Source organism: Urocitellus parryii, chromosome 6 (genome assembly GCF_045843805.1).
Source record: "Urocitellus parryii isolate mUroPar1 chromosome 6, mUroPar1.hap1, whole genome shotgun sequence".
NCBI lineage: Eukaryota > Metazoa > Chordata > Mammalia > Rodentia > Sciuridae > Urocitellus > Urocitellus parryii.
Window position 1 is genome coordinate 193009259 of NC_135536.1, and position 27570 is coordinate 193036828.

The 27570-nt window shown below is 43.0% G+C and overlaps 1 protein-coding gene across 3 annotated transcripts; it reads left to right on the top strand.

Annotated features, from left to right (window-relative positions):
* The first annotated feature begins 63 nt into the window (after positions 1–63).
* On the top strand, positions 64–27483 carry Znfx1 (zinc finger NFX1-type containing 1). Of its 3 annotated transcripts, XM_026390936.2 has the most exons (15): positions 64–280; positions 1095–1279; positions 2501–2613; positions 7766–9574; positions 11778–11909; positions 13347–13495; positions 14682–14831; positions 16103–16217; positions 18095–18342; positions 19873–20012; positions 21036–21190; positions 21559–21704; positions 22630–22740; positions 23262–23357; positions 23995–27483. In XM_026390936.2, exons 3-15 carry the CDS (start codon positions 2532–2534, stop codon positions 26434–26436), a joined length of 5775 nt encoding a protein of 1924 aa, XP_026246721.1. In that variant the 5' UTR covers positions 64–280; positions 1095–1279; positions 2501–2531; the 3' UTR covers positions 26437–27483. The 3 variants fall into 3 exon arrangements, with proteins under 3 accessions (XP_026246721.1, XP_026246720.1, XP_026246722.1); XM_026390935.2 differs by lacking the exon at positions 1095–1279; XM_026390937.2 differs by lacking the exon at positions 1095–1279 and having other exon boundaries at positions 2507–2613.
* Positions 27484–27570: the final 87 nt, after the last annotated feature.

The following is a 27570-nucleotide window of genomic DNA, read 5'->3' on the forward strand; positions in this document are numbered from 1 at the left end:
CGCCGCCTGGGGGAGCTGAGGCGACGCCCGCCTTCTGCCCGCCCCGAGGGCGGGGGCGCTCGGCCCGGCCCCTCGCCTGCGCCCGCGGCCCCACCGCCTCCTCCGCCTCCTCCTCCTCCCCCTCGTCCACCTCCTCCTCCTCCGGGCCGCCCGCCTGGCTCCTTGCCCCGCCCCGGGTCTGCGGGAAAGGAAACCGAAAGTGCGCGGCGCCGGGCGGGGCCGCCGACCTGCTGGGCCCGAGCCCCACGCCCGCCGGCACTGCCGCCGGAGCCCGCAGCCGGTGAGTGCCCGCCGCGCCCGCACCTGCCGCCCCGCGCCGCCCCGCGCCGCCCGCCGGAGCCCGCGGCCCCTCCTCAGCGCCCGTCACCCCCCGGAGTCCTTTCCCCTCCTTGGTCCCGTCACTCCCCGGAGTCCTGTCCCCTTCTCGGTCCCGTCACCCCCAGGAGTCCCGTCCCCTCCTCGGTCCCGTCACCCCCCCCCCAGTCCCGTCCTCTCTGCTCAGCCCCCTGTCACCCGCAAGCCTTGTCATTCCCCAGACCCTGTCCCCTTCTCGGTCCCTGTCACTCCCCAGAGTTTCTGTCCCCTCCAGCCCCCGTCTCCTCAGCCCCGCTTCCCCCAGTCCCGTCCCCTCTTCAGTCCCGTCCCCCTCGGTCCTTTCTCCTCTGCTCACCCCTGTTTCCCCCAGTCCTGCCCCCCAGCTCTTCCCCCCCACCCTCTGCCTCCCCCAGTCTTGTCCCACCGGCTCAGCCCCTGTTCCCTCCAGTCCTGTCCCCGCTGCTCAGCCCGTGCCGCTCAGCGCCCCTCCGCAGTCCTTAGCAGCTCCACGCCCCCAGCTCCCCGGCGGTCTCCCCAGCGCCCTCAACACCTCCCTCACCTTCGCCCTCCCTCAGTGCCGGCTCCCACCACTGCCCCTGCCTCACCATGTCCATCCCCGTCCCTCACCCCTGTCACCTCTTTCACCCCTGTCTGTTACCAAGTGCCCTCAACACCCCGCACTCCCCATCCCTCCTGGGGTCTCCCAGCACTTCAGCAGGTGGCCCCGCACCCTGCCCTGCCGCCTCCTGAAGCCCGCCCCCCCCCCCGCACCTCTGCAGCTGCCCCCGCTGAGCCTGGGAATGCGCCTTCCTGCCCAGGGCTGCCCCCAGCCCGCTGCCCCGTGACCCCACACCGTCTCCCTCCGAACTGGGCTCCCGTGCACTAGAGACTTATCCCCGGACTCTGGACACTTCCCTGCAGACCAGCCTTCACCTCCTTCTTCAGCCTCTTTCATTCCACCCTGGTAATTACCGTGCTCTCATTCTCATCCCTGTACCCGCTGGACCATCACCGATGTTCTTCTTCCTGCCCTCTTTGCCTTCATTCGCCCCCCCCCCAAAGAAAAAACATTTTGTCTGTTTATTCATGGCATTTCCTCTTCCTATGTGTGCCTCCCTTTCTTGCTGATGTTTCTTTTTTTCTTTATTTCCCCTTACTACTTTTATTTCCCCTAAATTTCTGGGTTTCTGTTTTAATATTTTTCAAGAAAAGAAGAAATTTTCCCCTTAAACAACAAACAAACTATTGAACCTCCACCATGAGAGCAGGGTTTGATAAGATTAGGGAAGAGACTGGCCAAAAGTATTGTAGAGCCGTGGTGCAGGGGAGATTCCTTTTTCTGATGAGAATAACAGTGCCCCTCATATAATGCTAGATCTATTCACAGTTTCCAACTATGAATATTTTAAAACTTTGGACAGTCTCAAAATTTTTTTTGCTGAGGTCTCTGAGTCACCTGCTTTTTCCCTAACCCTAGCCCACATGATATGCATGAGTTAAACTGAGATGTTCCCTTATAGAAGCTTCCTCGTACAGAACCAGTGTCAAAAATCATTTAGATAAAGGAAAGAGGAAAGAAAGAATTGCGGATTTCTAGTGGTTCTGAGGAAACAGGACTCATAGGTGCTAAGTTAATCAATAGCTTACTAGTTATTGAAAGGTAATTTCTTTCTCTTGATTTAGTACAGCAGAGGGTTTAATCACTTAGCTGTGTTCCAAAGAATAGGATAAAGGATAATTGCTCATTATTTTCAAACTCTAAAGGATTGAGAGGTATAGAGTACTGTATAATAATGCCAGATAGGGTGATAGTACATGGTTTTGGATTAACAAAAATGTACTCTTTTCTCCTGGCAACAATATTTGCTTTACAGGAGAGGAAAATGAAACCTAGCAACTGTTTAAGCAACTTAGCTAGAGGTATAAACTGAACAATAGTTTTGAATGTGAATTGACACTCCCTCATCCCCAAGGAAATGCAAGGAAGAATTTGATCCCTTGAAATCACCTAAATTATGAATTTAATGTTTTATTTTATAATTGGTTACTCACAAAGTTGAGCACTTTGTGCTCATGATTAAAATCTGTATTTAACTCTTAGTTAATCATTGAAAAGTAAAGGCAGAACTGGCTTGATTGTTATTAGATGCTGTTTCAGGGCACTGATAATTCTCAACCTGTGCAGTTCCAGATAACTGAAAGTAACGTGAGCGTGAATGAATTCAAGTGACTTAAACATGGAAGACAGAAGACCTCATCTGGAGGCCAGGCCCAGGAATCCCCATACCAACCACAGAGGTAAGCAAAGTTTCCTACCTAGTGAGAAGGAAATACTGAGCAATCAGAAGGAACCTGGGTTGCCTATCAATGAGCCCACCTGAGATTGCCTGCATCTTTCAAGTAAAGAATGACTTATTCCTTAACTATAGCATGAATGACTATGAAAAACAGATAAGTTTCTCCTTTCCATAAGAGATATGATAGATGGGTGTAGTTCAATTTACAAAAACAGTGATGGGATGTCAGAAATGGAAATAACTCTTGGTTTGGCACAATGCTATTAATAGAAACATAATTTTTTAATTTTCTAGTAGCATAATTGAAAAAAGCAAAAGGAAGCAGATTAAATTTACTTTTAAAATTCAATACTAATTTCTTTCATATGTGAAGTGTTATGAATAAGCATAAAACATTTCAAGTGATTATAATCTCCTTTCCCTGTAAAATTGTGTTTCAGAATTGAGCATATTCATTAGAACAAAGTAAGGTGATAAACATACATCTTAGATCTACATTTATTTTATTTATTTTTAAAAACTTTGTTTAGATATTGATGGATCATTATTTTATTTGGTTATTTATATGCAGTGCTGAGAATCAAACCCAGTGCCTCACACATGCTAGGAAAGCACTCTAACACTGAGGTACAACCCCAGCCCCTAAATTTATTTTAATTTGGAGATTCCTTTGGAACATTCAACTAATGAATTCCAATTTTATTTATTTTTTATTTTTATTATTTTTTTTTAAATATTTATTTATTTATTAGTTCTCGGCAGACACAACATCTTTGTTGGTATGTGGTGCTGAGGATCGAACCCGGGCCTCACGCATGCCAGGCGAGCGCGCTACCGCTTGAGCCGCATCCTCAGCCCCATGAATTCCAATTTTAAAATGTGTTTCTGTTAGTAGCCAGTGTAAAAGTTAATAAATAAAAACTTTTTAAAAGCATTTCTTGAAAATTGTTTTAAAAATTAACTTCACATTCAAATTCTAATACCCATATCAGAAAAGTACAATAGTTGCTTTATATCAAATTGTACATTGAGTTAGACTATATGAAAATTCCAGCGGGTTTTAATATTCTATAATTATCTCTTTGAGGAGGAATTTTTTTTTTAGCTGTTCATGGGCACAATATCTTTATTTTGTTTATTTTTATGTGGTGCTGAGGATCGAACCCAGTGCCTCACATATGCAAGGCAAGCGCTCTGTCACTGAGCCAATACCCCACCCCAAGAAATTTTAAAACAGGGATTAGAAATCAAATCTAATTGGCAACAAAATCAAGAAGACCTTTGTTAAGATAACAAATACTACAATGAATTTCTAGCATATACTATTTGCTTGCCTGTCTGCATCCATATAAAATAGTTTACTCAATTTTTTTCTTACAAAAAATATTTTTTTAATATTTTGGGTTTTGGGGGGTTTTTTACTTGTAATTGGACACAATACCTTTATTTATTTTATTTTTATGTGGTGCTGAGGCTCAAACCCGGCACACTACACACGCCAGGCAAGCACTGTACTGTTTTTGTTTTTTTTTTTTTTTTTTAAATGAGGAGCCCAACACCATGGCTCATGTCTATAATTCTAACAACTGGAAGCCAACCTTAGCCAACTAGAAAGATCCTCAGCAATTTATTTATTTTTTTTTAAGAGAGAGTGAGAGAGGAGAGAGAGAGAGAGAATTTTTAATATTTATTTTTTAGTTCTCAGCGGACACAACATCCTTGTTGGTATGTGGTGCTGAGGATTGAACCCGGGTTGCACGCATGCCAGGCGAGCGTGCTACCACTTGAGCCACATCCCCAGCCCAAGCACTGTACTGTTGAGCCAAAACCCCAGCCCCTTCTTCACAAAATGTAAGAGTAGAAATTTTTTTATTTTATTTAAAAGTTGTGAGTAATTAATAAGAAATTCTTCATATGTGGTTTATTTCCAGAGTAGATATGCTTTATTCAAAAAACTTTAATAGTATTTAATAAAAATTTAATGATCTTTCTTACTTATTGTATCCAAATACTGTCATTTAAAAAAAAATTCTTTGGGCTGGGGATGTGGCTCAAGCGGTAGCGCGCTCGCCTGGTATGCGTGCGACCCGGGTTTGATCCTCAGCACCACATACCAACAAAGATGTTGTGTCCGCCGAGAACTAAAAAATAAATATTAAAAATTCTTTCTCTCTCTCTCTCTCTCTCTCTCTCTCTCTCCCCCTCCTCTCTCACTCTCTCTTTAAAAATAAATAAATAAATAAATAAATAAAAAATTTTTTTTAGTTGTAGTCGGACACAATACCTTTATATTTTATTTATTTTTATGTGGTGCTAAGGATCAAACCCAGAGCCTCACATATGCTAGGCGAGCGCTCTACTGCTGAGCCACAACTGCAGCCCCAAATACTGTCATTTTAAAATTGAATGTACTTCATTATCATAATACTTTAAAAACTTTAATAATATTTTAATCTCCTCAAATACTTAAATATTAGCCACATTTTACTATTTTTTTTTTTTGTACCAGGGATTGAATTCAGGGGTACTCGACCACTGAGCCACATCCCTAGTCCTATTTTGTATTTTATTTAGAATCAAGGTCTCACCGAGTTGCTTAGCGCCTCATCATTGCTGAGGCTGGCTTTGAACCCTCAATTCTGCTGTCTCAGCTTTCCAAGCTTCTGGGATTACAGGTGTGCACCACTGCACCCAGCGCATTTCACTTTCTTAATAGCCATGTGGGGCTAGTGGCTAGTATAGGTTTAGAGTCCTAGTCCTCAAACCAAAGTTAATTCTAAGAGCATCACTGTACTGAAGAAATTATTGTTTGCTTAGAACTTTCTAACAAACAACTAATAGATTATTGCTTTTTTTTTTTTTTTTTTTAGTTTGTAAGATGTCATTCAAATTTTTGTTGTGGAACAAATGAGGAATTACTGTGGAATTTTATTTTATGGACTGTGTGTTAAAAGAATGAGAAATGATACATTTTTTCATTCTTTCAGATAACAGTCTTCTAATCAGACCTAAATACTAAAAGCAGGAATTTCTTAGATTGTGGGAGTTGGAAAAGTAAATATGAAAATAACTATAAAAATTTAGAGTTCAGATGTATAGCATTCATATTTGCCAAGTACTCTTTTATGTTGTCACATGAAAATTTTCTCTACAAAGTTCAAAATAAAAGGAAAAAAAAAAGAAGTATATAAGTGTATTTAGTATCTGGTCTCATGAAATAATATGATTATCTTAAATATTTTGTGTACTTTCAGTTTTCATAACATTTTTTAAAATATTATTTTTAATTATAGATGGACACAATCCCTTTATTTATTTGTTTTTATTTTTTTGTGCTGCCGGGGATTGAACCCAGTGCCTCAAGCATGCTAGGCAAGTGCTCCACCACTGAGCCACAACCCTAGCCCCTTATAACATTTTTTTATCCAATCATTGTATACAGTCTTATTCTTAATTAATTAATAAATTTTTTTTCCAGGGATTGAACCCAGAGTTGTTTTACCACTGAGCCACATCCTCAGCCCTTTTTATTTTTTATTTTTAGATAGGATCTTGCTAAATTGCTAAGTTGCTGAGGCTGGCTTTGAACTTGTGATTCTCCTGCCTCTTCTTCCTAAGTCACTGAAATTACAGGGATGCACCACCATGCCCAATTTATAGTCTTATTTGTTTTTAAAATCACAGTGTCATTCTGTTAAGTTGAGTTAGCTCCATTATCAGTTTTAGAGGAACAGAAAGTGAAAAAAACTGGACTTTGGGTATGTTGGGTAAGGTCACTTATGAAATGTCTGGTAGAAGAAGGAAAACAAGTTTGGTGTCATCCACAAAGTAGCGTTCATGTTCCTGTGTGTACTGAGTATGACCTCATTATCCTTCCTCTAGCTCAGCTTTCTGTGTGAGTGTTGGTGGTAATCAATAAGAACTGTGTTTATGAACTTCTTCTTAGAAAGGAGGAAAACTTCAGTTTCAGTTTCCTGGAACAAAACTTGATATCCATGTTTCAGTTTCCTTCACAATCTATTAGCTGAAAAAACATCTTGGTAAAGGAAGTCCTCCCTTCCTCTTTCCTGTTCAAACTGCTTTGGCTGATGCTGGGCAAAGTTCAGATAGTGTTTTCCTTCATAGTTTTATTCCATTTGATGTCTGTTGTTTATGATAATTGGTTAGCAGAACCAATAACCACAGAAATCAAGAGTATTCCCAGTGAAAAATAGTTATTACTGACTAGTAATAACTAATATTTACTAAGAGCTTCTCATGTGTCAGGTAATATTCTAAGTATTTTATAAACTTAAAAAAAATTTGTAGTAGTGTATGGACAGCAAACCTTCATTTTATTTATATTTATGCAATGCTAAGGATTGAACCCAGTGCCTCACACATGCTAGGCAAGTGCTGTACCACTGAGCTACAGCCCCAGCCCTATAAGCTTTTTTGGGGGATGGGGGTATCAGGGATTGAACTTGGGGGCTCTCAACCACTGAGCCACATCCCCAGTCCTATTTTGTACTTTATTTAGAGACAGGGTCTCATTGAGTTGCTTAGGGCCTTGATAAGTTACTGAGGCTGGCTTTGAACTTGCGATCCTCCTGCCTCAGCCTCCCAAGCTGCTGGGATTACAGGCATGTGCCACTGCTCCCGGCTTGCCCTATAAACTTTTAATCTACGACAATCTAGACATTGAGACCTAGAGAAATTGTACAACTTGGTCATGGTTACACAGTGAAGGACGTGGCCAAGCCAAGATCTATTCAGCCCTGAAATTTATGTTCTGGCCGTTACTTGATAGTAGCAAAAGACTAGAACCAATATATTAGGCATTTAACAAATGTTTATTCTTTTCCCTTTTTTTGCGTCCTTTGGAAAAATAATATTTTTATAATGTGTATGACACTCATAATAAACTTTCTTTTTTTTTTTTCTTTTGGTGTTGTGGATCAAACCCAGGGCGTTGTAAATTAGACAAGCACTCCACCACTAAGCGGCACCCCCAGCCCTATTTTTCATTTATTATACAACTTGGTAGGAAATTTTTGTCTCTACAAAATCTGAGCTCCTTGGTTATTTGGAAATTGAAAGCATATTTATTGTTGTCTCATTCAGTTTCTTTGCCCCTTGATTCTGTGCTTACCCAATATTCCCATTGTGTTTAGGATCTATGGATGGAGAATTACCACCAAGAGCTAGAAATCAGGCCAATAACCCACCAGCCAATGCTCTCAGAGGAGGAACCAACCATCCTGGAAGGCATCCTAGGGCCAACAATCATCCTGTTCCTTACCGGCAAAGGGAGGAGAGATTTAGGGCCATGGGGAGGAATCCACATCAGGGAAGGAGGAACCAGGAAGGGCATACCAGTGATGAAGCTAGAGGCCAAAGACATGGTCCAGAGAATGATAACAGGCAGAGAAATGACAACCAAGAGGGTAGGAATCGCAGACCACCATGGTCCAATGAAAATTTCCAGCAGTGGCGGACCCCCCACCAGAAGCCTACGGAACAGCCTCAGCAGGTTAAGAAACTGGGCTATAAGTTCCTAGAAAGTCTTCTGCAAAAAGACCCCTCTGAGGTGGTCATCACACTTGCCACAAGTTTAGGGCTGAAAGAGCTCCTATCTCATTCTTCCATGAAATCCAACTTCCTTGAGCTCATCTGCCAGGTTCTTCGGAAGGCTTGCAGCTCCAAAATGGACCGCCAGAGTATTCTTCATGTACTAGGCATATTGAAGAACTCCAAATTCCTCAAAGTTTGCCTGCCTGCTTATGTGGTAGGGATGAGTACCGAACCCAATCCTGACATTCGAAACCAGTATCCGGAACACATAAGCAATATCATCTCCCTCCTTCAGGATCTTGTAAGCGTCTTCCCTGCCAGCTCTGTGCAGGAAACTTCCATGCTCATTTCTCTCCTGCCAGCTTCTCTTAATGCTTTGAGAGCTTCTGGTGTTGACATAGAAGAGGAGACAGAAAAAAACCTGGAAAAGGTGCAGACCATCATTGAACATCTGCAGGAAAAGAGGCGAGAGGGCACTTTGAGAATGGATACCTATACTCTAGTGCAGCCTGAGGCAGAAGGCCATGTGGAGAGCTACCGGACCATGCCCATCTACCCGACCTACAATGAAGTGCACTTAGATGAGAGGCCCTTCCTTCGTCCCAACATCATTTCTGGAAAATATGAGAGCACTGCTGTCTATCTGGATACCCACTTCCGACTCCTGAGAGAAGATTTTGTCAGACCCCTGAGGGAAGGCATTTTGGAACTTCTCCAAAGCTTTGAAGATCAGTGTTTGAGGAAGAGAAAGTTTGATGACATCCGGATCTACTTTGATACGAGGATCATCACTCCTGTGTGTTCATCATCAGGCATTGTCTATAAGGTTCAGTTTGATACAAAACCACTGAAGTTTGTTCGCTGGCAGAACTCTAAGCGATTGCTGTATGGGTCTTTGGTATGCATGTCCAAGGACAACTTTGAGACATTTCTTTTTGCCACTGTTTCTAACCGGGAGCATGAAGATCTCTGCAGAGGAATTGTCCAACTCTGTTTCAATGAGCAGAGCCAACAGCTGCTAGCAGAGGTTCAGCCCTCTGACTCTTTCCTCATGGTGGAGACAACAGCATACTTTGAGGCTTATAGGCATGTCCTGGAAGGACTCCAGGAGGTCCAGGAAGAAGACGTCCCCTTCCAGAGGAATATTGTGGAATGTGACTCTCATGTGAAGGAGCCCAGGTACTTGATAATGGGGGGCAGATATGATTTCACCCCCTTAATAGAGAATCCTTCAGCCACTGGAGAATCTCTGAGGACTGTTGAGGGTTTGAGACGTCCTAGAGTTAATGTCTTAGACCCTAGTCAGTGGCCCTCAAAAGAAGCCCTGAAGCTGGATGACTCTCAGATGGAAGCCTTGCAGTTTGCTCTCACAAGGGAGTTGGCAATTATTCAAGGACCTCCTGGAACAGGTAAGACAAATTTTTTCAGAGCATTTGACATATACCCTATAACATAGGCAAGGGAGGCTTTGCTCTGGGTTTCTAAAATGTTTCGCTTAGAAACACTGCCCTGAAATGGCATACATTTTGTTTATAAAGTATCCACTCAGTGATTTTCCAGTGGGGACCATGGGCATGCATAGTAACAAACTCAAATCACAAGGTTAGAAAAGACTGCTAGAGGTCAAATTCAGGGAGATACGTTACTCTGCTTCATTGAAAAACTATTAATTTGTTTTAATTTTACATTATTTATTTTTGTGGTGCTAGGGGTTGAACCTAGGACCTCAGGTGTACAAGGCAAGTGCTGTATCACTGAGCTACATCACCGGCCCTTTTATATTATTTTAAATTAAATAGTACCAAATATATAATAATCACAGTATATGCCAAACTGTTTTACATGCCTTACATATGCTAACTCACTTCATCTTCATAATGGTCCTATGAGTTAGAAACCATTACTAAAACCATTTTACAGATGAAGAAACTAAGGCAAAGAATGGTTAAATTACCCCTTATTTAAGAAATGTGAAGTGTGAAGCTCACACAGGTGGTAACAGACCTAGCACTTGAATTCAGATAGTCTGGCTGTAGAGTCCTGGCTCATATCTACCCCACTGTGCTTCTCATAGAAGTATTCCTCTCTACCGCCACCTTCCCACCTGCAAGTCTCTTACCTAAAAGTCTGTAAGATCTAGGAGGATACCAACCATGTTTATTTTGCTCACTATTGTATCTCTTGTATCCACTCAGTGTCTGATACTTGATTGACACTAAATAAACATTATTTAAAGAAAAAAAGGGAGAAATTATTAATTATTATACTGTATTGAAATCTTTGATTTTCCAATATTGCTCCCTCACTCAACTCTGAGTTATTGAGGACAGTGACAAACTTGGCTTGAAACAATGCAAAAATTTAGCAGTTTGTAAATTTAATTAATGAGTCCATAGCTCTAATTCTTATGTTGATTTTTATAAGTTTTCTCTCTCTGTCAAAAAGGCAAATTTACCATACTGTACGAAAACCACTTCTAAAGAATTTGCTCTATGAGATCTGAAACAATGTATGTGTCCATCAGTAGAGAACTAATTAGCTAAAAATTATCTTAGTCATGAAGAGAGAGAGTATTCTTTGTTTATTGATAGAGAACTACTTCTAAGATATATAAAGTGAAAAAAAAACAAGATGTGGAACAGTAAAAATAATCTTTTTTTTTAATATTTATTCTTAAGTTTTAGGTGGACAGAGTATCTTTATTTTACATTTATGTGGTGCTGAGGATCAAACCCAGTGCCTCGTGCATGCTAGGCGAGCACTCTACCACTGAGCCACAACCCCAGCCCTACTTTTATCTTTTTTTTTTTTTTTTAAAGAGAGAGTGAGAGAGGAGAGAGAGCGAGAGAGAGAGAATTTTTAATATTTATTTTTTAGTTCTCGGCTAAACACAACATCTTTGTTGGTATGTGGTGCTGAGGATCGAACCCGGGCTGCACACATGCCAGGCGAGCGCGCTACCGCTTGAGCCACATCCCCAGCCCCCCTATTTTTATCTTTAAAAAAAAAAAAAAAGGCATAGGGTGGGGGGATGCAGAAGGCTAAGGGAAAAAAATACATATTCGGGGCTGGGGATGTGGCTCAAGTGGTAGCACGCTCACCTGGCATGCGTGCGGCCCGGGTTCAATCCTCAGCACCACATACCAACAAAGATGTTGTGTCCGCCAAAAACTAAAAAATAAATATTAAAAAAATTCTAAGAAAAAAATATATATATATGTGTGTGTGTGTGTGTGTGTGTATACGTGTGTGTGTATTTGTGTATACATAGAAAGACTATCTCTGAAAAGTTACACAAGAAATTGGTAACATCGGTTGCTTCTAATGAAGTAAACTCTGGCATAAGAGACTTTTCACAATATACTTACTATGCTGTTTAGATTTTTAGTCATCTCGATGTATTACCTCAAAATTTGAGAAGAAAGATAAAAGCCAGGCATGGTGGTATACAGTTGTAGTCTCAGCTACTGGGAAGGGTAAGGCAGGAGTTGAAGGCCAGCCTGGCAACATAGAGACCCTGTCTAAAAAATAAAAACAAATTGCTCTAAGTAATTACTTGTTCCTTTTCCTAGAATTTTTAGCTTCTTTTTTTTTTTTTTTTTTATTTTCTAGGCAAAACCTATGTGGGTCTAAAAATTGTTCAAGCCCTTCTGACCAATGAGACCGTTTGGCAAATTAGTCGCCAGAAGTTCCCCATCTTGGTTGTATGTTACACTAATCATGCTTTGGACCAGTTTCTGGAAGGTAATGTCTATGGGCAAAATTGTTCTTTATCAAAACATTTATGGTGAACAACTGCAATAACTTTATATTGCACTTTGAATACAAAGGCCACAGTCTTGATGACCTGCAAGGCCACATGTCCTAGCCTGACTCTGAACCTGATCTTTGTTCTCTTCCTTCATTCTTCCTAACTCCATTAGCACTGATTGTCTTCAATTCCTTGAACTTTATTTATTTATTCATTTACTATTTTATTTATTGTTGTGCCCTTGCACACACTAGGCAAGCACTCTACCACTGAGCTACTTCCCCAGCCCTCCCGGAGTTCTTGTAGTTTCTCAGTTGGCTCATGCTGTTCTTCTTTCCCTCTCTCTCTCTCCAACTTGAACTCTGTTGGCCTGTCTGGCTCTAATTTATACTTCAGGTCTTACCTTAAATCTCTCAGGTGGATTTTCTCCATTGCCCCCAAACAAAGTTAAAGTCTCCTTTTGTACTTTTTCTTTTAATCTCTTTCATGTTTCTCCATACTAGATCATAAATACTGAAGACTGGTCAGGTTAATTACTGTATTCACTGATCCTGGCATATATTAGACACTCAAAAAATACTGATTGTTGCGTGGGGGTGTAGCTCAGTGGTGGCTAACATATGCAAGACCCTGGGTTCAGTTTCCAGCACTGCAGACAACAACAACAAAAAATTAATGGCATTAATGAATAAGTATTTTTATTTTTGCTTATTTTCTATTCCTCTGTAACCTCTTTTCACCTACATCTTCTTTATTCTTAAAGTTTCAGTTTAAATAGTAGATCCTCAAGAATAGATCTCTACCCGGCCCAGATCAGGTGAGGTCCTCTACTATCCACTTGTAGCATCATGTACTTATAGGACTCATACTTACGGCTATTAAAATAGATTGTTTACTGCGTATCTTCTTTGCTAGAACTTGAAACAGAAGAACAAGTAAAAACTGAGTTTGTGTTTTGACTGCTGTATCTTCAAAACCTGGCACTTGCCTGGGACATGTACACAGTAATCAAATCTGCAAAATAGATAACATTTACTGAGTGCTTGCTTTGTGCCAGGCCCTAGCTAAATGCCATAAAGTTATTATTTTTTTATCCAGATTATAGCTCTATAAAAAAGTTGTTACTATCTCCAAATCACAATGAAACTTAGACACAAATTACATAATTTACTCAGGTTACATAACAATAAACGTTAGAGATAAGATTTGTGTCCCCAATTGTTTGATTCCAGAGCCTGTGGTCTTAAGCACTACACTTTATAAGCTTATATCCTCTCAAGACCCTCTGGCTCATTAATTGGGTAAATTTCCTGTAAGCACAGTTTGTTCTCTAAGGGACCAGATGAGACAAGATCCCAAATGCACATAACTCTCATCTGAGTTAGTCCAGCGTAGGCCTTCTCAACCCTGCAATGTTCTTTGCTCCGCAGGCATCTACAAGTGTCAAAAGACCAGCATTGTGCGGGTGGGTGGAAGGAGCAACAGTGAAATCCTTAAGCAGTTCACCCTGAGGGAACTGAGGAACAAGCGGGAATTCCGCCGTAACCTCCCCATGCACCTCCGAAGAGCCTACATGAGTGTGAGTTCCAGCTGTGGCATATCTGAGGTAGCTCAAGGAACCTACACAAGACAGCAGTAGCATTCTGAGCAGGCTCCCCAGGATAGATATGGAGGCTCCTCAGAGCTCTGGAGGACCCAGGTTCTTTCCAACATTTCATTCTGCGAATCCCTTGATGTGATCCCTGCACTCAATCCAAAGTAGAGTAAGGATGAAGGGCACACTGCCCCTCCCTGCCGCTACCAGGACCTTCAGGCTACTTTCCCAAAGCCACCATAGCACTTCTGCATGTAGCCACTGGGCAGGGAAATGTCATCTTTAAGCTGGGCAGCATTGTGCCTGATCGAAATCTGAGCTTGGCTTAGTGGTGTGCATCTATGTTTGTACTTACTCAGGAGGCTGAGGCAGGAGAATTTATTGAGCCCAGGATTTTGGGACCAGACTGGGCAACCTAGTGAGACTCCCTCTTAAAATTTAAAAAAAAAAAAAAAAAAAAGAAAAATGAGTTTTTTTGTTTTGTTTTGTTTTGTTTGTTTTTGGTTACTAGGGATTGAACTCAGAGGTGCTGTACCACTGCACTAACTCACCAACCCTTTTTACTCTTTATTTTAAGACAGGGTCTCACTAAGTTGCTTAGGGCCTTGCTAACTTGCTGAGACTGGCTTAAACTTGGAATTGCCTACCTCAGCCTCCCAAGTCACTGGGGTTATAGGTGTATGCCTTTGTGCCCTGCTCTGAGTTCTTATTTATTTGTTAATATTTATTTTTTGGTTATAGGTGAATACAATATCTTTATTTAATTTTTATGTGGTGCTGAGGATCGAACCCAGTGCCTCAAGCATGGTAGACGAGCGCTCTACCTCTGATCTACAACCCCAGCCCCATGAGTTTTTATTTTTAAGGAAAAGAGAGAACAAATACTGCAAGACTTGTAGTCTATGCCACAATATCCTTGGCCTGTTTTTATTTCATGTGTTTCCTCTTCTTACTAACGGGAAGGCATCTTTTAGATCTTTTGGTTACTAATCCTTTGGTTTTAAGACCACAGTAATGTAATGTGCCTGAGAAACTGGTTTGTTGATTATTGACTCATCATTTATTCTTTTTTCTTACTTTTCTTTTTTAGCTTTGTTTTCTCTTAGGGTAGGGACTGAATTTGAGGGAGAGTAATATGTCTTCATCACATCTTTCCCTGTCTTCTTGGCAGATCATGACAGAGATGAAGGAATCAGAGCAAGAGCTCCATGAAGGTGCCCAGACCCTGGAGTGTACAATGCGTGGTGTCCTTCGGGAACAGTACCTGGAGAAGTACATCTCCCCCCGGCACTGGGAAAGCCTAATGAGTGGACCGATGCAGGTAGGGCTCATCCCAGGGTCCCACACATGGCTGCCTCAGCAATCAGAGGTGGCCTAGAGTAGAAGTAGCAGTACAAAGCTTTAGCTATAGCATGATCTGATGCTGCCATAAGGCAAAATGTTCCCTTTCACGATGAGAAGCAGTTGGACATGCTGGTCAGGAAGAAGACTCAGGAACCAACCTCTAGGTTTGAATCTTGGCTTTGCTTTGGGCAGATTACTTTTTCTGTGTTTGTTTATCCTGTTAGAAAACTGGGAGGACAGTAGCATTAAAGTGAACCATATGAAATTGCTAGTACTTATAACTTCATCTTGAGGATTATCATTTGGATCATTAAGTTAATATTTGTAAACTCTGAACTTAATAAAGGTCTGGCATGGTGGTGTATGCCCATAATCCCAGTGAGTTGGGAGTCTAGAGCAGGAAGGTCACAAATTTGAGGCCAGCCTCAGCAACTTAGTAAGACCCTGTCTCAAAATAAAAAAAATAATCAGAAAAAAAATGTCCGGGGACACAGATCAAAAGTAAAGTTCCCCTGGGTTAAAACCCTGAAATGGAAATTAAACCATAACCAGAAGTAACCTAGCACATCCAGAGCTTTGGCTCATACAGACTAACTATGTGACTTGGGCCAGTATGATCCTCATCAGTTAAACAGGGAAATAATAGTGCCGCCTTCAAAAGATACCATAAGATGTAACTGAGACCAAATTTATAGAGTGACTAGCCAGGAACCCAGTGAAATGGGACCTCTGTTATCACTGGGTTGATGATTTCCAGTGCTTGACAAACTCCCTAAAAAAGGGAATCAATCAAATTCAGTAAATAAGTCAAATAGTTTAGTATGAAATGTTAGGAAGGAGCAGGCTGTGGCAAACAGGGGAGAGAGTGGCACCAACCAGCTCCAGCCATTTGTTGCCATTTAATAATAAAGGTTTATTGTTGGTGTAGATCCTGATTTTGTCAAAAGATAGAAATTTTGATTTTTTTAAGTTCTGTATAAGTCATATTAAATGTTCCAGTTGCCCAAGGAATGCCAGTTTGCAACTTTTGAATTTTAAGGGAATTTTGTTTGTTTGTTTACTTGTTTTTTGTTTGTTTGTTTTTGAGAACTTGGGGTGGAACTAGGACCTTGCACATGTTAGGCAAGTGTTCTACAACTGAATTACATCCCCAGCCCCTAAGGGAGTTATTTTTGATCATTTGAGGAAACCCTGCCTTCATACTGGTTGTCATGGAGTTCTCATCATTGATAATTCTTCCTTTCTTAGGACAGCGAGTGGATCTGCTTCCACCAGTGGAAGCACTCCATGATGCTTGAATGGCTGGGTCTAGGTGTTGGTTCTTTCACTCAAAATGTTGCCTCAGCAGGACCTGAAAATGCAGGTAAGAAGTGCATGTCAACCTAGAACCACTTCTTCACTTGGAATATGGTAAAGACTAGACAGCAAGATTTAAAATTAGTGCTCAGAATAAATGAAAAGCTGTGAATCAATCAGTGAAAGTCAAATAGGAAAACAGATAAAAGACCTTGAATAGGCACACCCCAAAATAAGAAATCCTATTAATCAATTGACATATGAAAAGTGCTCATCAAAACTAGAGGAGTTGGGCGTGGTGGCACGCCTATAATCCCAGCAGCTTGTAAACTGAGGCAGGAGGATCGTAAGTTCAAAGCCAGCCTCAGCAATTTAGCAAGGCCCTGAGCAACTCAGTGAAACCCCGTCTCTAAATAAAATAGAAAAAGGGCTGGTGATGTGGCTCAGTGGTTAAGTGCCCCTGTGTTCAATTCCCAGTACTGGAAAAAAGAAAAAAAAAAAAGCACCAGCCTCAGCAACTTAATAAGGCCCTAAACAACTTAGTGAGACTCTATCTCAAAATAAAAAATATAAAGAGCTGGGGATGTGGCTTAGTGGTTAAGCGCCCCAGAGTTCAATCCCTAATACCAAAAAAAAAAAAAAAATTAGAGTGTTAAAACAGCAATAAAATACTATCACACACCCACCAGGTTTTATATAACCCTTCAATGAGAATGTGCAGCAGTGGAACTCTGGTACACTGCCAGTTGGCACAACCACTTGTGACAAGTAGGAAAACAGAAAGAATTGAAATGTCCATCCACATTTGTACAACGGGTGGATCTATTACTGTCTGTTAAGATAAATACTGTGCAACAGTGAAAAGGAATGAGTCACATCATGTCTAGCAATATAGATGAATCTCAGAAACATACTGAAGGGGCTCAGCGGTAGAGCACTCACCTAGCACATGTAAGGCACTGGGTTTGATCCTCAATACCACATAAAAATAAATAAATAAAATAAAGGTATTGTGTACAACTATAACTAAAGCAAAAAATACTAAAAAAAAAAAACTTAATAGAAAAGGCAAGCTAAAAAATTACAGATATCAGATATTGTGGTATTTAAACGACATATATATGTATAATTATATATGTACACGCTATTTGCATACGTAAATATATATTCACATGTATATGTATATATATGTGTGTATGTGTTTATACACACACATATATGGTAAAGTTTTTGGGGTTTTCTTTTAAATAAGAGAATGAGTTATTCGAAATTCAGGTTAGGACGACTTACAAGAGGGATCTTCAAAAAAATTGGTAGTTTCCACCCAGTTTGGGAGGATGGTACCTGGATGTTCATTTATTTATTTATTTATTTATTTATTTATTTATTGGTACCAGGAATTGAACCCACAGGCACTTAACCACTGAGCCACATTCCCAGCCTGTTTTATTTTGATACAGGGCTCAGCCTCCTGAGTCTCTGAGATTACAGGTGTGTGCCACCGCACCTGGCTTCATTATCCTTTAAGTTGTATCTTTATATTGTATTTACCCTCCTTTGTGTATTTTTAAATATCTTTTTTTAGTTGGACACAATACCTTTATTTTTATTTATTTATTTATATGTGGTGCTGAGGATTTAACCCAGTGTCTTGCACGAGCTAGGCGAGCACTCTACTATTGAGCCACAACCTCAGACCTGTGTATTTGCCTTCTTAAAAAGGCATTCAGTCGTATGATTTTTTTAAATGTAAAATATGTGACAAAACATATAAGGAAAGTGAAGTCTTCCTCCCCTAGAGTCAGTCCTCCCAGTTTCCCTTTCCCCAGGTTACCATTTAAATCCCTTCAGAATGTCTTCTTACACCTCAACTCTTGGAGGTGCCCTCTTCCTTCCTTGACTTCAAGAATCTCCATCCCTGTTCTACCTGCTTTCCTTTTTTAGCCCAGGCAGAAGGAGAAGAAGAGGAGGAAGGGGAGGAGGAGGGTTCGCTGATTGAGATTGCAGAGGAGGCTGACCTGATTCAAGCAGACCGGGTGATTGAGGAGGAAGAGGTGGTGAGGCCCCGGCGACGGAAGAAGGAAGAGAATGGGGCAGATCAGGAGTTGGCTAAAATGCTTTTGGCCATGAGGCTAGACCACTATGGCTCCGGAACTACAGCTGGACAGGAGCAAGCTACAGGAGAGTGGAAGGTAAACTTACTTCGTTCCATGAAAGTTTCAATGAGAAACATGTTCAGTTATTACTGCCAAATGGGCATGGTTAAGACTCTGCTGGAACAGGCCTGAGAGTATTCTGACCACTCCTCTTTCCCAGCTTCTATTACTTTACTTGGTCCTCACAGTTAGCTAATGTACCCATTTTGCTACCTAACCCTGGCCTAAATCCCAAGGGTATAAAAATTATGGTTCAGAGGGGTGCTGGCAAGAAGTACCTACATAGAAAGACAAGAAGCAGGTAACCAAGTGCTTCTCTGGAACTTACAGAAGAATGTAGTATATATGAGTCAAATCAAACACAGTCTTAGTGCCTTGTGCCTATCTTCTCAATCACAAAATCTAAGGACATTCATTACATTTCTAGAGGCTTAAAGTAAATCCTTCAGGCTACATGGAATGCTTATTCTTCTTTCATCTTGGAATTTGACATTTCTCTTAAAGCCAGAGTGGTATAAGTGCCCATACATTTCCATGTAGACCTTCTGTCTACTCCTGTTGGTGGAACCCAGTGGTCCTCTTATTGCAGCAGAGGACTGGGTACTCGCAATGCCAATTTGTGATCCCCAACCACAATTTAAGGCACTTTTTTAAAAGAGCAACTCTGGATGCAGTTTTTCACCTGAATGCTGGCTTTGCACCTGATGTCCTAGTTCAGTTCAGGTGGTGGGTGGCATCATAATCTCAATCTTTGGAAGCATATATTGAGTATATTTCTGCCATACAGCTTCTGGAGATGGGGATTTTTAATGTGGTAACATTCCTCTCACATGCCAATCCTTCTAAAGGCTCATGGCAGAGCTAGAGGGGAGCACTTTCTCAAACAGTGCCTTTCACCCACTTGTTAAAGGTATTGTGATGGCATTAGGACCACTTTAGCAGGCCCTATGCCAAGCCCTATACTAAACAGCAGATGCTAGACACTGGTAGCATCCAATGAGGAAGCCCTGCCCCCACTACTTTCATGACAAACACATTTCAGGAATGAGAAATAGAGAAGAATCAAAAGATATTTGATGGGCTGGAGTTGTGGCTCAGTGGTAGAGAGTTTACCTAGCATCCATGAGGCACTGGGTTCAATCCCCAGGACCACATAAAAAGTGAACAAATAAAATAAAGGTATTGTGTCCACCTACAACTTAAAAAAAAAAATTAAAGATATTTGGTGATAACAGTGCTGGTACTATTGTAAGTTTTTTCCATGTAAGGACCTCCAGAGATGTGCTATTAGTCTTCCCATTTTATTAAGGGAGATTCTGAGACACATAGGAGTTGAGTAACCTGCCCTGGGGCCCACAATCTAATAATAGGTAGAGCCCGGGCATTCTGGCCCTGGAGTCCTTGTTTAGCCGCTCTGTGGTAGGAAAGCTGTTGTGAGAATATGAGACACTTGAAGTCTATCAGAGGTGGCAGCCCATTTTCTTACATGCTGGGGCTCCCATGTTGGGCTTAGAACAGGGCTTGCCTCTGCTCAGATGGTACCCTGCCTGGTATTGATGTCTACAGACCCAGCGTAACCAGAAAAAGAAAATGAAGAAGAAAGTGAAGGTTGAACTTCGCAAACTGAACACCATGACTGAGGCCGAGGCCAATGCGATCCAGGATGTCTGGCAGCTGGACCTGAATTCTCGCTGGCAGCTTTATAGGTACTGTGCCCCATGCCCAGCTGGCCCATGTCATTTCCCCAGGGAATTCCTTTTCTGTTCCCAGAATACTCTCAAAGACCTTCAACAATGTTAACTAATGACTGAGTACCACCACTGAACTGAGGGCTAGGGATGTAGTCATGGGATAGGAGATACTTGCTCTGTCATCATGTTCAGAACATAATTTCACAAGTAAAAAACTAAACATGGCATAAATACTAGGAAAGATGAATAGAGAGTACTGAGAATATTATATGAGATCTTAGCTGGTTTGAGATATCCAGGAAATTGACATTGGAGGCCAAATCTGTAAGATGAACAGACATGATCAGGGCAAAGGGGAGCAGGTGAGGTTGAGGGGACCACGTAGGGAAAGGCTCTGAGCTAGGAGGGAGAATGGCTATTTGAGAAATGGAATAGCTTTTGCACAGAGAAAGAGATGTCAAGTGAGTCTGAGGTGTGGACAGGGGTCAGTCTTGTCAGGACGAAGTATTCTATGCAAAATTAAGGGAGGGCAGGAATGTGATAGGGAGAACCTATGAGAAATTCTTCCTGAAACTTTTGAAGTCCTTTACTTTCTTTCCAATAGTTAGCCCTTTTTCTTTCTTTGTGGTATTGGGGATTAAACCAGGGCCTCACATATGAGACAAGCGCCCTACCACTGAGCAACATCCCCAGCCTTTTAAAAAATGTTATTGTGAGAATGGGTCTAAGTTGCCAGGCTAGCCTCGCAATCCTCCTGCTTTAGCCTCTCAAGTAGCTAGAATTACAGATGTGTGCCACTGTGCCCAGCTAACATTTGTTCTTTATCACACTCCCTTTCTTAGCTCTTGACCACCCTACACATCTTTTGGGGGGCATTTTGGACTCTTCTCTATATCTGGTTGTCTGTCTCTCTTTTTCTCTCATACTCATTTACCTAGAAACTCCTCAAAGGTCTTGGTTTCACTTCATACATTGGCACATGAAGGGGGTTCCTGTACATTCTCATGGCCTCCTTTCCCTGATTGATCCATTCTCCAGGCTGTGGCTACAGATGTATCAGGCTGACACTCGCCGGAAGATTCTCAACTATGAACGCCAGTACCGCACATCAGCAGAGAGAATGGCTGAGCTGAGACTCCAGGAAGACCTGCATATCCTTAAAGATGCCCAGGTTGTTGGCATGACAACCACAGGTGAGAAAACGTGGGGACATTTAAGCTGTTCCAGCCAAGCTCCATTCTGGTACCCAGATCCTATCAGAGTATCCGAGACAGGTAAAGAGAGCTTCTTTAATAGGTTAGAGGAAAATACCATGAAAAGCTATTGAAAACAACCCATATTTTGGGACTGCTTAGTGAAATTCTCTCTTGATGAGTTTGCAACTCCCAACAATGACAACATGGGTATGAGGCTCTGGACCACCCAGTGCTCATTCTCTTATTCAGTGGTCGTCTCAGCCCTAGAGGACATAGAAGGCCACAAGGAGATTCCTAGAGACCCAGTGGCCCTGTGGATCCTGTACCTCAGCTTAGAGGAACCTCTTGGCTTATCCTTATTCCAGGTGCTGCAAAATACCGCCAGATCCTACAGAAGGTGGAGCCTCGCATTGTCATTGTGGAAGAGGCTGCTGAAGTCCTTGAGGCCCATACCATTGCTACATTGAGCAAAGCTTGCCAGCACCTCATCCTGATTGGGGACCACCAGCAGGTAAGGCAAGAGCTCCTGGAAGATGGACTGCCTCTCTGTGGGGAGGAATCAAACAGGAAGACTCCCACCTCTCTGTTTAAAGAATTCACAAAGTGGGGCTGGGGTTGTGGCTCAGTGGTAGAGCACTCGCCTAGCATGTGCAGTCACTGGGTTCAATCCTCAGCACCACATAAAAATAAAAGGTATTATGTCCAACTACAACTGAAACAAAATATTTTTTTTAAAAAAGAGTCCACAAAGCTAGTTAATGGCTTTTTGTGATTCCTTTTTTTCTTTACTTCCTGTATTCAATTTAAGAACAGGTGCTGTTATATTTGGCATATAGCTTAGCGTTAGTATAGTGGCTTCATCCATTCTCTGTACTTTCCTACCCTCCCTTTTAAGTAGACTGTTAGGACAGCAAGTTCCCCAGTCTTCCTGCTTCCATTTTTACTTCCATTTTTATTATCAGACATCCTTTATAAAGGAGCCAAAACAAATATTAAAATTTCAAATCATTGTAATTCTCCAGCTTAAAACCCTCCAGTGTTTCCCACTGCACTTCATATTGAAAATCAAGCTTCTTGAAATGGTCTGCAGAGGCCAAGAAAATCAGCCTGCTTTCCTGACTTCTCATTTGCTCACTGTATTCCCTCCCATGGCTTGCTTTTCAAATGACTGAATAACTGACAACTTCCTCCATGCTGGAGACAGCTCAGATGTCACTGTTCAGAGACACTTAGTTAAAGAATCCTCACCCTTGGACACTGTTGTCATGTTATCCTTGGTTCTTGTCTTCAGAGCCCTTGTCACTGTTAACCCTTAGCCTGTAAGCACCTAAGAGTGCCTGGCATATAGGAGGTACTTGAAAAACATTTGCTGGATGAATGAATAGTTGGTGAAAATGTTTGCAGTAAAGAATTCTCAGCTATGTTTCTTTTCTCAGCTGCGCCCCAGTGCCAATGTGTATGATCTGGCCAAGAACTTCAATCTTGAGGTGTCCCTTTTTGAACGGCTAGTGAAAGTAAACATTCCTTTTGTCCGTCTGAATTACCAGGTGAGAAACCGGTCATCTGTTATTACCAAATACCCAAGAGAATGCCCATGGGAACCTGCCAATTGTCTGAAAGAGAGATCTTATAAAAATGAAACTGGTTTAAGCCGGTATGGTGGTGCACACCTGTAATCCCAGCGCTTTGGGAGACTGAGACAGGAGGATCACAAGTTCAAAGCCAGCCTCAGCAATGTCAAGGTGCTAAGCAACTCAGTGAGACTCTGTCTCTAAATAAAAAATACAAAATAGGGCTGGGAATGTGACTCAGTGGTTGAGTGCCCCTGAGTCCAATCCCCAGTACCCACCCCCCCACAAAAAAAAATGGTTTAGTAATGAAATAACTGTCAAACTTATTTTATTTTCTGTTATAAAACACCACAAAGTCACCCTGGCGAGTTTTTGTTGAAGGAGCTCTTTGTTGTGCTCTTTCTCGCTATTTTTTTTTTCAAACATTACTTAAAAATTCTCTACCAACCAGAGAAATTGTCCTCTGCCTGTTTTTAATGACATATATGTTATTTCAGCACCGCATGCGCCCTGAAATTGCCCGCCTCTTGACCCCCCACATCTACCAGGATCTGGAGAATCATCCCTCTGTTCTCAAGTATGAGAAGATTAAGGTGAGTCTGTCTTTCCTGAACTGTCTTTAATGGTGTCAGCAATCTAGCAGGCTATCTTTTCTTTAGCATAGAAGGTTTCCAAAAGGGAACAGCCAGTTTTAAGAATTAAGCTGGTCTTGAGGAAGAATAGTACAGTAATGTAGTAATCAAGCATTCACACCTGGGGTTTTGAGTCTCAACTCTGCCACTGAGTAGGTGTAACCTTCAGCAGATTATCTAAGAATTTTGAGTGTCTGGTCTCTTGCTTCATCCCAGTACTGTGGGATGAGGAGGTAAGTACAGAAAGCCCTCAGTAAAGTGCCCAGGTTAGCTGCTCTGTCATCTTCACCATCGTCACTATAGCTGGTGCTTTTGCCCTTGGCCATAATGGTTGGAGTTTGGATGGTTTTTTAAAGTATTAATATCAAACAAGTAGTTTGAAAAGTAGACATAAATTCCTTGTCCAGCTCAAAATTTGCCCTGGCCCAAAGATAGCACATGGTGCCCAACTTTAGAATTAATGACTGTGGTATGGAAGGTACAGAAATTTTCCAACGTCTCTTCCTGGAGCTGGGACAGTGGCCAATGCATGTGAAGATGAGCCGGGGGAGCCAAGGGCCATGAAGGAAACTTTTAACTTATTTTTTTCCTTTTTCAGGGGGTCTCTTCCAACCTTTTCTTTGTAGAACACAACTTTCCTGAACAGGAAATCCAAGAAGGCAAAAGCCATCAGAACCAGCATGAGGCTCACTTTGTGGTAGAGTTGTGCAAGTACTTTCTGTGCCAGGAGTACCTACCCTCCCAGATCACCATCCTCACCACCTACACTGGGCAGCTTTTCTGCCTGCGAAAACTCATGCCTGCCAAGACATTTGCTGGTGTCAAGGTCCATGTTGTGGACAAATACCAAGGGGAAGAAAATGACATCATCCTCCTCTCACTAGTGAGAAGCAACCAGGAGGGCAAGGTGGGTTTTCTCCAGATATCCAACCGTATCTGTGTGGCCTTGTCCAGAGCCAAGAAGGGGATGTACTGCATTGGAAACATGCAGATGCTAGCCAAGGTGCCCTTGTGGAGCAAGATCATCCATACCCTTCGAGAGAACAATCAGATAGGCCAAACACTCCGACTGTGCTGCCAGAACCACCCTGATACCCACACCTTAGTCTCCAAAGCTTCCGACTTCCAAAAAGTGCCCGAAGGAGGCTGCAGCCTGCCCTGTGAGTTCCGGCTGGGCTGTGGGCATGTCTGCACCCGTGCCTGCCACCCCTATGATTCCCTGCATAAGGAGTTCCAGTGCATGAAGCCATGCCAGAAGGTCATCTGCCAGGACGGACACCGGTGCCCCCTTGTTTGCTTTCAGGAGTGTCAGCCTTGTCAAGTGAAGGTTCCTAAAACCATTCCTCAGTGTGGCCATGAACAGATGGTTCCTTGTTCAATGCCTGAGTCAGATTTCTGCTGCCAGGAGCCCTGCCCCAAGGTCCTGAGATGTGGCCACAGATGTAGCCACCCATGTGGTGAGCTTTGTGTGCAGTTGTGTTCAGTAATGGTCACTGTGGAACTCAAGTGTGGACACAGCCAACAGGTGAAGTGTGGTAATGTGGAAGACCTCAAGTACGATATGCCAGTCAAGTGTACCACCAAGTGTGACACCATCTTGGACTGCGGGCATCCTTGCCCTGGCTCTTGCCATAGCTGTTTCGAAGGGCGCTTCCATGAGCGTTGTCAGCAGCCCTGCAAGCGCCTGCTCATCTGCTCACACAAGTGCCAGGAGCCCTGCATTGGTGAGTGCCCGCCCTGTCAGCGGACCTGTCAGAACCGGTGTGTCCATAGCCAGTGTAAGAAGAAGTGTGGGGAGTTGTGCAGCCCCTGTGTGGAACCCTGTGTCTGGCACTGCCAGCACTACCAGTGCACCAAACTCTGCTCTGAGCCCTGCAACCGACCCCCATGCTATGTGCCTTGTACTAAGCTACTGGCTTGTGGCCACCCTTGCATTGGTCTGTGTGGGGAGCCATGCCCCAAGAAGTGCCGTGTTTGCCACCTGGATGAGGTCACACAAATCTTCTTTGGCTATGAAGATGAGCCTGATGCCCGCTTCGTGCAGCTAGAAGACTGCAGCCACATCTTCGAGGTACAAGCCCTGGACCGCTACATGAATGAGCAGAAGGATGACGAAGTTGCCATCAGGTTGAAGGTCTGCCCTATCTGCCAGGTGCCTATACGCAAAAACCTGAGGTATGGAACCAGCATCAAACAGCGACTAGAAGAGATCGAAATCGTCAAGGAAAAGATCCAGGGCTCAGCAGGGGAAATTGCAACTAGTCAGGAGCGACTTACGGCCCTGTTGGAGAGCAAGAGCCTCCTCCACCAGCTGCTCCCTGAAGACTTCCTGACGCTAATGGAGAAGTTAGCCCAGAAAAACCTATCAGTTAGAGACCTGGGGCTTGTTGAGAATTACATCAGCTTCTATGACCACTTGGCCAGCCTGTGGGATTCTCTGAAAAAGGTACATGTCTTAGAACAAAGTAAAGTGAGGACTCGACTCGACCAGGTCCATGAGTGGCTGGCCAGGAAGCGCTTGAGCTTCACCAGCCAGGAACTGAGTGACCTTCAGAGTGAAATCCAGAGGCTTACATACCTGGTGAACCTCCTGAGCCGCTGCAAGATGGCAGAAGGGAAGGTGAAAGGTAGCATAGCAGAAGAGGTCTACAGTATCCGGAACATCCTCGAGAAAACATGTAAGTTCACCCAGGAGGATGAACAGCTTGTACAGAAAAAAATGGATGCTCTGAAAGCCACCCTTCCCTGCTCTGGCCTGGGCATCTCAGAGGAAGAACGAGTGCAGATTGTTAGCGCCATGGGTTTCCCTCGTGGCCACTGGTTCAAGTGCCCCAATGGCCACATTTATGTGATTAGTGAGTGTGGAGGAGCCATGGAGAGGGCCACTTGTCCTGAGTGTCAGGAGGTAATTGGTGGTGAAAATCATACTCTGGAAAGGAGCAACCAACTTGCTTCTGAGATGGATGGAGCCCAGCACCCTGCCTGGTCGAACACAGCCAACAACCTACTGAACTTTGAGGAGATCAGGAGGATGATCTAGGAAGATAGCGCACTGCTGCCTTTTGTCCCAGCCACTACTTGGCTGGGACCGGCTCCCTTATGGAGGAACTGAAGGGTTTTTTTTATTACTGTCCTTTAGTCTTAGCACCTACTTAAGGATCCACTTTTAGGGCTTGCCCACATTTGATTCTAGATTTACCCCTGCGCTAGAGTAAGCACTTTACCTCCAGAACTGAGAGCAGAGTTAATAGAGCTCACCTCTCTTTCCTGCAAGTATGGGACAGACTCTCCGGAGCACGCGTGGGGCTTCCACATAGGGCTACCTAGTGGTAACTCTGGGTCTTGACTGGATGTTTCTTCTGCAGTGTTCCCAGGGCACAAGTATGAGCTCAGTGAAGCTGACTGATGCTAATTATCAGATCCTAACCTATAGACTAAATTTCATTGTAATAAGCGGCCCAGGAGTCTGGACTGCTTTTCCCTCCAAGGAGCACAAGAAACCCCACTTCCCACCTCCTCGGGCACCCCTCTTTAGAAGATGGAGGCGTGTGATGGACAAAGATTCTTCAGCTCACCTGACCCACTAACATATTCAGGGTGGGGAAAGTGCACTACCCCATTAGGAGGCTGTGTGTAGCAGGCCCAGACTAGCTGGGATGACTTCTGTGTCCTTTCCTGTAACTTACACCTGGATAGTGGTTTCATTACCTGCCATCCAAGAGGTTTCATAACAGTGCTGGTTTCCCTGGCCCAAATGGAGTCATGCTCACATTCAGTACCAGCATCTCCTCTCCCAAGTGTAAGCCTTTGTCCCAGCACTCTCTCGAAGCTTTTACCTGGGCAGGGTTAGCATGCCAGCAGCTTCTGCAGGCCCCAGCCCCAGGCCAGAAGCCAGCCTCAGGCCAGCCGCCTGTGTCCGCATTCCCTCTGTCCAGTGTTCCTTAGAACAGACACTTAGATATCTCAGGTCCTTTCTAATGTTGGCAAGAAAAAAACTCCCTTTCCTATGTATGCATTTTCTTTTCTGTCTTTACTATGCACTTTAGCCTATAAAGCCAATTAATAAAAACAATGACGGAGAATCAGTGATCCATTGTCTCCTTTTAGAAACAGCTTGAGAGGCCTAAGACAGACATTCAGGACAGGACAGAGCTGTCACAACGTACATGTACAT